Source organism: Geotrypetes seraphini, chromosome 3 (assembly GCF_902459505.1).
Source record: "Geotrypetes seraphini chromosome 3, aGeoSer1.1, whole genome shotgun sequence".
NCBI lineage: Eukaryota > Metazoa > Chordata > Amphibia > Gymnophiona > Dermophiidae > Geotrypetes > Geotrypetes seraphini.
This window is the reverse complement of record NC_047086.1, coordinates 134,752,247-134,764,299: the sequence shown is the minus strand read 5'-3', so window position 1 is coordinate 134,764,299 and position 12,053 is coordinate 134,752,247. Positions and strand designations below refer to the sequence as shown.

Here is a 12,053-nt window from a genome sequence, read left to right as displayed (position 1 = left end):
AAGACATTGAGTTAAAAAATGGATCAGATCAGAGCAGGACTTCCAGAAAATAAATTCCCCCCCCTTAAATGACTTAGTGCATTTCTGTTGGAGCAATTGTACATCTGCAGCATACAAACTTTGATTCAGGGCCTGATGCTCAAAGGAAACCAGGCTTGCAACATTTTATAGTATTAGCCAATCTAAACAAAACCCTTTTTTTGTTTTTGTTTACAGTTAATGCACAGAAGCTTTCAATCACTGCTTTACTGTGCACTAGTATACACTTCTCCTTCCGTATTCACAGGGGATGCGGGCACAACATAGCTGTGAATACCGAAAAACCACAAATAACTTTTTAAAATGTTTGTGTTTTTTTGTAAAAGTTAGCATTTTTTGTATTGAAACCATGAATAACGTTTCAACAGTTATTCGCGGTTTTGGGAAATAGGCACAAAATGAGAAACATTTTTAGGAATCAGGCTACCTTAAACTCTTTAAAATACTTTTAAAAGTAAAATTGGTATTAAAATAAATGAAAACACAGCTGCTGCTTCTCATAATTCTCAAACTTTACGAAACTTCTAAATCCAATATTATTAACAGGATCCATAGCATTCAGAGTGCCATTACGGTGCGATTGAGGAAGTAGGAAGGCACCTCCGATCGGGAGCGCAAAAAAACCGATCCATGGGAAAATACTGCAAGCGGCTGGGTTTTACTGCAATGAGGGGTACTGCCGTCCTCTGCCCCGTAACAAAAATCCACCACATCCCTTCTAGCACTGAAGTGCCGTTCGGACCAGCAACACATTCCCCTCCTCTGGCTAACCGAACCAAAGCTTCCCTTCCCCCCTCCTCCCAATAAGAATCATGTCTGCCCATGACATATCTCTGTCTCTCTGGGGCCGGGTTTGCAGCTCTTCCCAGTTCAGACGCACCCCCATCCCCGATCTAAGATGCCTTCGCAGCAGCGATTCTTTACCCAGAGCTGTAAACGGAAAAAGAACTTTAGTGATGATGTAATTATGGGGAGCGGAGTCAGCAGCCGAAAAATCGCAAATAAGTGAAACCGCAGATATGGAAACTGCAAATATGGAGGGAGAAGTATACTGCCATGCTCGGAAAACTGGCTCACAACCCCCCCCCCCCCTCCTAACAACTAAAACTTATCAACAACTCCGGAGCGGTCTGTTTACTTTTATATATTAAAGCAAGGTGACTTCTTTTTTTGTTTTTAACAGCTGCACTTCCACAAAAAAAGGCCTCCTAACTTCTTTTCCTCTAGTGGTAGCAGTAGTTTTGGATGGTGTCCTGTCTAGCAATGAGGACTATGCGGTACAGGGGCTGAGGAAGAGTTGACGAGCATGCCTGAAAGGGAAAGGTTTTCTTTCTTTTTCCTCTCCCTTTTCTTTGAGTGGGCTTTCAGCAAATTCATGCTGCAAAAAAGAGATGTGATTTCCCACACCATTTGTGTTTTTGTTGCTTTCTCAGTTGAAAGGACCAACCCCCCCAGCCCGCCCCGTTCACTGGACACACAACTGTGCTTGCCACACAACTCTTGTGGGCATATGTCAGGAATGTTCCAAGCCCTTTACTGATTAATGCTCAACACTAACAGCAGAGATTCTACAAAAATACAGTGAAATTAGCTAGCAGCTAACCAACAAAGGTGTATAATCATAATACTTTGAACAACAAGTGTTACAGAAAGTGTTCTCAGTTATCACAACTGCATGCTGATGTGATAAGGGAGAGTTGCCACTTATTCTACCCAAAAAGGGTTAGTTAGTGAAACATCCCTGGACACTTACCTAACATGTTAGTGAATATGGTGCAAAAACACTCAATGTGAAAACATGAAAAAAACACATTGTCAAAAATTGGCTACCGCTATCTATCACAGCGTTCAATATTTCATACGAGCCTAATAATGAAAACAGCCAGAGTCATAAGGTTTGCTGGAAGTTGTAGTCGATGAAAACCTAGTACTTTTCTGCCAGACTGAAATGGTTGAAATCAAACCGGCAAAGTTGCGTGCTGCTTAGCATTCAACAGAGCCCGTTTCGGGGGGGGGGGGGGGGGGGTGAGAGAGAGAGAACCCCCCTTCTTTAGGAATCAGAGCACTGCTGTTGGAGATCAGTTCTAGCATTCTGCAATCTGCAAGAATGAAAAATGACGCTGCCAGAAAGAGAACACCACTAAATTTAAACTGCAGAAATGTACAGCGCCATTTTTCACTCTTGCCTTTTGTGATTGTAGAACTCTGGAACTGTGATCTCCAACAGCAGTGCTCTGATCCCCGATGAAGGGGGTTCTCCCCCCGAAACAGATTCCGTTGAATGCTATGCAGCACGAGACTTTGCCGGTTTGATTTCAACCATTTCAGCTTGGCAGATAAGTACCCAGTTCTCATTGTCTGCAACTTCCAGCAAACCTTATGACTCTGGCTATTTTCATTATTAGGCTTGTATGAAATATTGAGCGCTGTAATATATAGCAACAGCCAATTTTTGAGAGTGTGTGTGTTCATTTTTTCACATTGAGTGTTTTTGTACCATATTCACCTGTTGTTCAAAGTATTGTGGTTATACACCTTTGATTGGCTGCTAGCTATTTTCACTGTATTTAAGAATCTCTTTTGTCAACTGTATTTTTATTCTTCTATAGAGGGTTCTCTCTTTTTGAAATTTTCAACACTAGCAGCATGCATATAATTTGCGTGCTGTTGGTGTTGAGCATTGGTCCCTAAAAAAAAAAAAAAGGGGGCAGTAGATAACAGAACTGGAGTTCTGTTAATCTCCCCCTCAGTGGAACATAGTTGGCAGTTTGAAAGGAGTAGTCGCCAATCTCATATTCTCTCCTTTCCCAGCTAGGGACCTGCATACACCCCTGAAAATAATTTCCTGTCCGGGGTAAGCTGCCATTTAGTTATTCTGATGCATACGAGGGTAGTTTGAAAAGTTTGTTTAAAAAAAAAAAAAAAAGCAAGTTTAATATTTATTTTTTTTAGAAAAAATAGTTATATTTCTCAACACAGTCTCTGTCGATGGCTGTACATTTACCCCCTCTTCTACGAAACTGCGCTAGCAGTTTCTAGCACAGGGAGCCGCGCTGAATGGCCCGTGCTGCTCCCGACACTCATAGGAACTCTATGAGCATCTGGAGCAGCGCAGTTTCATAGAAGGAGGGGGTTAGTCCAATGAGTTTCCAGGTTTTCCATCCCCTTTGGAAAAATAGGTTTTGTCAAATTTTAAAAAATATCTGTTTAACTTGCTTTTTACTGAATTTTTCAAATCACCCTTGTATTTTCTTCTTTTCTTTTTTTTTTTTTTTTATTAATTCTGTTGTGAAACTTACTGACCAAAGGCCCGATAGAAATGTATGGTTAAAAAGTGTGTTACTGCAGATGTTACTGGCTGAGTGATACAGAAAAGGGTTTAGCATCAAGTTAACTTGCATAGTAGATATCATCACATAAGCATATTTAAAATGGAATGTTTTTACTTGTATGTTATGCATCATTCTTTTCAGGTTGCATTGGGATCATTGTCTACTAAACATCTTGCATTGTGGGATCCCTCTGTGGCTTATTAACCTGCACTCAAGTCTTGGCATCGTTTTCTGCTGTAGTTCAATCACTTGGATGCTGATGATATTGCTGCTTTTTCTGGTGTGGCAACTGCATGTGAAACTTCCTCTTTCAATTCTGCCTACGGGCAATGGACAAATGGTTATGGGAGCATTATTTTATTTTGAATGTTACTGGACTGACAGTATAGGTGATATCATATATTGTAGCTTAATGATGGATGCTAGTTACCTTTCAAACTCAAAGCTATATTTATGTGTGCCAGTGGGGTTTATTCTAATATTCTTTAATGGAATCAAGGTGCTACCAAGATGCCATGTTAGAACAGGCGCTCCCTGTTCAGTATTGGGGCATTTAAAAGGAAATGCCCTGTAATGGAATTGCCCCCATAATTCCCAATGGAGTCTTGAGTTTCATAATGGTTAATGAAATTAATCTGCAGTATGATTGTTTATGAGGTGCCAGGATCTCTGTAAACATTTTAAAAAATATACTATCTTTCTTTTTACAGTATAGCGCTGTGGACACCAACCCATTCTCTCTGTATTTGATGCACCCGTTTTGGAATGCTATAGTTAAGGTAAGACATTCTTTTAATGTGATTGTTTGAAAGGGTATTACTATTGAGTCTTTGATCACCAGACCTGCAACTTGTTCACAGCCCCTTCAATTGTACCATAGGAAACGTGTGGCCAAGCTGAGAGAAGGACATAGCATTTGCTCTCTTGGCTAATGAAGAACATTAAATTTGAGAGCTTGTTTCTATCTGCAACAGGGAAGAACGATAAGTGACTATATGGATATTTTGTGGGATACATAGGCCCCCTCCCTAAGGAGCATGGTGTGTGTGTGTGTGGGGGGGGGGGGACAGGTGCCATGCGCTTAAGAAGATGGGAATGAATATACGATGGAACTAAAAAGTGAAAAAATAAAACTTTTAGGAGAGATTGACTTCTATTGCTGACAGGACGTTTCAAGTCTATTATATATGAACTTCAAATATTTCTATATATTTTTGTATAGATTTTCCCTAGATGGCTGGCTCCTAACTTAATAACCTTCTGTGGATTTCTGCTGCTTGTTTTCAACTTCTTCCTTGTGGCCTTCTATGATCCAGACTTCTATGCATCAGGTAAGGGACTGGAGGATTAAACATACTACATGTGACCTCTTTGGTAGTACAGTACCTAGGCTAATTAATATAACTCACTTAGATTTTTTGTGTTAAGTGCCCCCTTTAGAGTTTATTAGTAGGAGCCCGTTTTTTTGGCTAGAGACTTTTTCTTCCTCATTTTTGGGGGGAGGGAGTTTTTTCTCTGGCCTGTTTCCGGAACAGATCAATGATTAAGAACATAAGAATAGCCTTACTGGGTCAGACTAATGGTCCATCAAGCCCAGTAGCCCGCTCTCACAGTGGTCAATCCACAATGGCATGTTTGAAGGCATCAGGGACAGTTGAAGTAGAGAGCAATAAGTGGAAGATGTGACAGGAGGGATGACAAGAGGGTGAGGTAGCACCGAGTAGGTGACTGGGAATTGTATCAGAGGAGCAGTTAGTGGGTTTGGAGGATGAGAGAAGAGGTGTGGTTTCCTCCTCAGTGATCTCTGACAAAGAGGAAAGGGTGTCAGGTGTTGAGGGGATGTTAGTGGAAGTGGCAGATGGAGGGAGGGGAGGGGGAAGCAGCTTGGTTGAGAGCTCAAGGTGAATCTTCTAAATCTTATTGTAGAAGAACTCTGCCATTGTCTGGGGAGAAATTGAAGGGGGAATAGGCAACGAGGATGCTTTGAGTAGGGAATTTAGTGTGGTAAAGAGACGGCATGGATTGGAGCCAAGAGAAGTGCTTAAGTGGCTAGTGAGAGGCTAGACTGGAATGATAATTGGCATATACATTGGATTTAAGCCAGAGACATTCAATGTAATGGGCACATGAGCGCAGGTAGTGGATGTGGGGGGGGGGTGAGCCAGGGTTGGGGTTTGGCACACTTAAGAGGACGTGAGATTTGAGGAGCAAGGGTATCTAGAACAGAAGAGAGAATGGCAGTATAAGAGAGGATGGCTTCATTGACAGTCTTGTGTGATATAGTAGTTGAGGAGAGGGATGAGACATCTGTTGAGAGAGCTCTGGGGTCAATAGCCTGAAAGTTCCTGAATGTGTTGGTGGCGATTGGCCTGATCTGGGGGTGGGGTGGGGGAGAATCATGAATAGTGAATTTTAACAGGTGATGATCAGAGAGGGGAAGAGTGGTATTGCAGAATTTGGTGGTTGAACAGTTGGAGGAAAAAATTAGGTCTAGGCAATGTCCTTTCTGGAGTTTAGGGCTGATGGAACACAGCTGGAGATTGTATGAAAATGTTAGGGCATGGAACAGATGTGAAGGAGTCGGGGGGGGGGGGGGGTCATCGACATGGATATTGAACTCACTGGGGATGAGGGCTCGAGGCAGGAAGAGAGCCAGGAGTCAAAGTAGGTGAGGAAGGAAGAGTGGGACTTATCAGGGGGGGAGGGGGTGGTTGGTAGATGACTGCTACTTGGAGATGTATGGGAGCAAAAAGATGGATGGAATGGACTTCAAAGGAGGAAGAGAATTTAGATGATGGGAAAAGGGGTAGAAATCTGTAAGAGGGTGAGAATAGTAGTTAATCAGAACTCCTAAGTCTCTTTCCTGGGAAGTCTCCAAGTACCGCCCCAGACATCCTGTATTCGTGCATGAGATTTTTGTTACTGACATGCATAACTTTACAGTTATCCACGTTGAACCTTATTTGCTATGTCGATGCCCATTTCTCGAGCTTGATTATGTCACATTGCAGATCTTCGCAAACCCCCTATGTCTTCACTACTCTGAATAACTTTGTATTGTCCACAAATTTAATCACCTCACTCGTCGTACCAATGTCCAGATTGTTTATAAAGATGTTGAAGAGCACGGGTCCAAGCACCGAGCCCTGCGGCACCCCACAGATGACGCTCTTCCAGTCCAAGTATTGTCTATTTACCCTCGCTCTGTTTCCTATGCTCCAGCCAGTTTTAATCCACGTGAGTATTTCACCCTCGATTCCATGGCTCACAATTTTCAAAGAAGTCGTTCATGTGGAACCTTGTCGAACGCCTTCTGAAAATCCGGGTCACCCTTGTCTATCTGCCTGTTTACTCCCTCGAAGAAGTGCAGCAAGTTCATCAAACAAGATCTGCCTTTCCCTGTAAGTTCATTGAATGTCCCCTAGTTTTTGTAATTTTTGACAGAGCGAAAAATCGACCCACTTGTACCCGTTCTACTCCACTCAGAATTTTGTAGATTTCAATCATATCTCCCCTCAGCCGTCTCTTTTCCAAGCTGAAGAGCCCTAACCATTTTAGTCTTTCCTCATACGAGAGGAGTTCCATCTCCTTTATCATCTCAGTTGCTCTTCTTTGAACCTTTTCTAGCGCCACTATATCCTTAAGATAAGAATTGAACGCAATACTCCAGATGAGGTCATACCAAGGAGCAATATAGGGGCATTATAGCATTCTTAGTCTTGTTAACCATCCCTTTTTTAATGAAAAGATCATGCTTGTTGGGAACAGAGTGGGCATTCCATAAGGCACAAGAGAAGGGGAGGAGAGGAATAGAAATAAGGTTGGTGGTATTGCGGGTTGGCCCGTAGGAGTAAGATGGGCCATTAAGAGTAGGGTGGTAGTTGGTAGGGAGGATCAAGATTGGGGTTTATGTCCCCAGTGGAAAGTAAGAGAAGGATGAGGGGGCACCTGCTGCTGCAATGTGGGTGAGGTGCATGCAGGGGGAGAAGGGATGACCAAAAGAGGGAGAAAGTGTAGGATCTTTAGAGTGGCAAATAGGGTAGAGAACAAGAGGAAGGAAGAAGCAGTGGGTTTAAAGGGTGAAGTGTTCGGTGCTCAGTGGCTTGGGGAGAAGTGAAAGATTGGGGATGGTTAATATCAGTTGGAAGCGAAGTAAGGGAGTCGTAAGAGTGGAAGGGAAACTGGGAAGAATCTTGGTTGTGGACCAGTCTAGAGAGCAGAGAGACATGCATGAAAGTAGAGTATCAATGTTGTAAAGAGGCAGTGAGGATGAGATGAGAGATAATTTTTTCTGCTCATGCCTTCCCCACCAGACTGAAAAGGATCACTCCTAATTATGCATTGTCTTTTTAAATCACCTTGTCTCATGTGAATCAAGGAGGGGAGGCAATTGAGAGCAGGTAGGCAAAGCAAAGGGTTTCTCAATCTGAATTAGCAGGGCTGCCTCAGCAGAAAGTAAAACTTTCAAAACAAGATATGCTGTGGGTCAGACAATGGGCGGGCAATTCAATCTCCAAACCTTAGCAGGCTCCCCTTCAAGGGCCAAATACTTTTTGGCAAAGGCTTGGATGATCTTTTGGCCAGTGTGAAAGATTGTTGTCCCAAGTCCTTACCGAGCAGCAGATCTTTAGTGGCTAGAAGTCGGAACTGGAGCTTCTTTCAGGGGTTCTGACATTTTTGCAAGTATGCCTCAGGAAGCTCTTCTCGGATAACCTATCAAGGTTCCAGCAGAGATATTCTGGAAGCTGGAAAATCCAAAATACAGGTTTCCGGACCACAATGGCAGCCAAGAATCTGCAATGACACCATCCTCAACACCTCTTCAGAAAATTGGGAGCCTGGGAAAGCATAACAGATATTTGGGCCTTTGATATTGTCAGGGAAGGTTACAAAATAGTTTGCATACTCCTGTCCCAACTGGTTTGTGGATTCTCCAGCGGGCTGACAGGATCATGCAGTCCAAGTCTGGGCAACATTAAACAGATTGCTGGATATTAAGCCATAGAACCAGTGTCTTCTCAATAACAGACTATGGAATTTTCCTCCATGAATTTGTCCAAACCTTTCTTAAAACCAGTTATGCTATCCGCTCTTACTACAACCTCTGGCAATGTGTTCCAGAGCTTAACTATTCTCTGAGTGAAAATTTTTTTCCTCCTATTGGTTTTAAAAGTATTTCCCTGTAACTTCATCGAATGTCCCCTAGTTTTTGTAATTTTTGAAAGAGTGAAAAATCGACCCACTTGTACCTGTTCTACTCCTCAGGATTTTGTAGATTTCAATCATATCTCCCCTCAGCCGTCTCTTTTCCAAGCTGAAGAGCCCTAACCGTTTTAGTCTTTCCTCATACGAGAGGAGTTCCATCCCCTTTATCATCTTGGTTGCTCTTCTTTCAACCTTTTCTAGCGCCACTATATCCTTCTTGAGATAAGAAGACCAGAATTGAACGCAATACTCCAGATGAAGTCATATCAAGGAGCGATACAGGGGCATTATAACATTCTTAGTTTTGTTAACCATCCCTTTTTTAATAATTCCTAGCATTCTGTTGCTTTTTTGGCTGCCGCCACACTTTGGGCAGAAGGTTTCATCGTATTGTCTACGATGATACTCAGATCCTTTCCTATTACACTAGAGAAAGAGATTAGGTTCTTACCTTGATTACCTGTTTCTTCCTTATGCTTCATGGTCAGCTCCATAGCTAAGACTTCTCTGCTAGTCGGATTATGAATACAGAATCAGTTTGTAAATAGAATCTAAAGAGATAATTGAGCTTCAATAATATTCAAACTGTTGCTTTTATTTGATGTGCTTTACTGTTCACTGGTAATATTCATTCATTTCTACATTACATTTTCATTATTGACTATTAGAACGTTTTATGAGCAGATCAAAACCTTTTGTTTTGGAGAGTCCTTCATGTCCCTTCTTCTCCTTTAACTCTAGAGCTTATGCATGCTTTGGAATGAACTGAAGGAGGCAGCAGACTCCCGGGAAAAGGAGTTTTCAAAAGCTGTGATTGACATCTTTCTGCAGTATACTCGTGAAAATGGAAAGAGTACCCTAAGGTTCAGCACACCTTTCCTACCTACTAGAAAAGATATTATCAAGGTAAGAACCTAATCTCTTTTTAATGCTTTAGAAAAATGTAAAAGTAAGAGGATAAGAAGGCTGCTTTGGTTCTCAAAAGTAGTAGCTGATAAGGTAAGGAATAAGAGGTTAGCTTTCATAAACTACAAAAGATCGCAGAAAGAGGAAGACAGGCAAAAATATGTGATCGTGTTGTCAGGAAAGCAAAGATACAAATGGAAGAAAAAAATAGATGACATGGTAAACGGGGAGACAAGACATTGTTTTTAGATATATTAGTATAAAAGTGGCATTGTGAGACTCAAAGGTGAAGGGGAGGACTATGTAGAAGCTGATAAAGAAAAGACCGAATTGCTTAACAAATATTTCTGTTCTGTGTTCATGGCTGAAGCGCCAGAAGTGGAACCTCAGAAGACAAACGTGAATAGGGATGGAGGAGTAATAGACCCTGATCGATTTTCAGATGGTTTTGTTTGTGAGGAGATAGCTAAAATAAAGGTAGACAAAGCGATGGGGCCGGATGGTGTACATCCGAGGGTGCTGAATTTAGGAAAGTTCTCCTAGTGGCTCAGCTGACTGACCTTTTCAATGAGTCTCTAGAGTTGGGAGTGGTACCGGAGGATTGGAGAAGGGCGGATGTGGTCCCTCTCCACAAAAGTGGAAGTAAGGAAGAATTAGGGAATTACAGGCCGGTAAATCTGACTTCTGTGGTAAGCAAATTAAAGGAAACGCTTTTAAAATGGAGAGTGGTCAAGCTTCTGGAATCCTGTGGATTACAGGACTGGAGGCAACATGGATTTACTAGAGGTAGGTCTTGTCAGACAAAGCTGATCAGTTTCTTTGAATGGGTAACCAGAGAATTGATAGAGGATGTGCACTAGATGTGGTGTATTTAGATTTTAGCAAAGCCTTTGACAGTGTTCCACACAGACGTCTGATAAATAAACTTAGTGCCCTTGGGATGGGTCCCAAAATTGTGGGCTGGGTCAGGAACTGGTTGAGTGGTAGGCGACAGAGGGTAGTGATCAATGGAGATTACTCTGAGGAAAGGGATACTACCAGTGGTGTGCCTTAAGGTTCTGTTCTTGGGCCTGTTCTTAACATTTTTATAAATGATATTGCTGAAGGATTGTCAGGTAAGATTTGCCTCTTTGCTGATGATACCAAAAGCTGCAATAGAGTAGCCGGATGGTATGAATAACATGAAGAAAGACCTGGCGAAGTTTGAAGAATGGTCTGAAATTAGGCAGCTAAAATATAATGCTAAGAAATGCAAGGTCATGCATTTGGGCATCAAAACCAGAAGGAATGGTACAGTTTAGAGGGTGAAGAAGTTATGTGCATGACAGAAGAGAGGGATTTGGGTGTGATTGTATGTGATGATCTTAAGGTGGTCAAACAGGTTGAAGAGGTGATGGCGAAAGTATCCTTCTGGATGCTAGGTTGCATAGGGAGAAGAAAAAGGAGGTATTGATGCCTCTGTAAAAGACTCTGGCGAGACCTCATTAAGAATATTGTGTTCAATTCTGGAGGCCACACCTTCAAAAAGATATAAAAAGGATAGAATTGGTCCAGAAGAAGGCTACTAAAATGGTATGTGGTCTCCATGATGAGGCCTATGGGGACAGACTTGAAGATCTCAATTTGTATACTTTGGAGGAAAGGTGGAAGAGGGGAGATATGATAGACATTTAAATACCTATGTAATATAAGTATTCATGAGTTGAGTCTTTCATTTGAAAAGAATCTCTGCAATGAGAGGGCATAGGATGAAGTTAAGAGGCGATAGGCTCCGGAGTAATCTGAGGAAATACTTTTTTACAGAAAGGGTGGTAGATGTGTGGAACAGTTTCTTAGAAGAGGTGGTGGAAACAGAGACTGTCTGAATTCAAGAGGGCCTGGGATAGGCACGTGGGATCTCTCAGAGAGAGAAAGAGATAATGATTACTGCAGATGGGCCATTTGGCTTTTATCTGATGTCATGTTTCTATTTGTTTGTTTTGTTTTTTCCCAATTTCTTTACTAGTTATTCGTTGTTGTAATTCCTGATGTCTTGTATCGGTATACAGGCAGTCCCCAGGTTAAGAACGGGCTCAGTTTTTTAAACCGTTCTTTAAGTTGAATTTGTATGTATCTCAGATTCTTCCCACCTTCTCCACCTCCTTGAGGCCCCTCTTGTATCCTTTTCCATCCATCCCACTGTTCCCTCTCCACCACTACATCCAACATTACTCCCTCTCATCCCCATACATCTCTACCTCACTCCTCTCTCACCATCATGTCCAACATTCTTTCTCCCTCCCTATGCCCAACAATTCTTCTCTTTCTTCATCTTCCCATGTGCACCATCTCTCTCTCTCTCTCTCTCTCTCTCTCTCACTCTCACTTTCACTTTCACTCAGACACCCAGTTCTCCCTTCCTCTTCCCTCCCCCACCTCAGTGTCTTTTTCCCTCACTCCATTCTTCCAGCCTATGGCTTATGCTTCCCTCCAAGTTTATTCCTTATCCCTCCTTCCTTCCATCCTTTGTCTGAAGTTTTGCTCCCTCCCTCATTCTGTGCCCCAAGTATGTGACTCCCTCTGGTGGGTATT

The 12,053-nt window shown here is 42.2% G+C and overlaps 1 protein-coding gene across 2 annotated transcripts in view; it reads left to right on the top strand.

The window, feature by feature from the left end:
- The window catches only part of SELENOI (selenoprotein I), a 132,770-nt gene that overhangs the window by 59,576 nt on the left and 61,141 nt on the right, over window positions 1-12,053 (top strand). For both annotated transcript variants that reach the window (XM_033936712.1, XM_033936713.1), the window contains exons 2-3: window positions 4,082-4,150; window positions 4,594-4,702. In XM_033936712.1, the coding sequence (XP_033792603.1) occupies window positions 4,082-4,150; window positions 4,594-4,702 (178 nt within the window). The remainder of the gene's footprint in view (window positions 1-4,081; window positions 4,151-4,593; window positions 4,703-12,053) is intronic.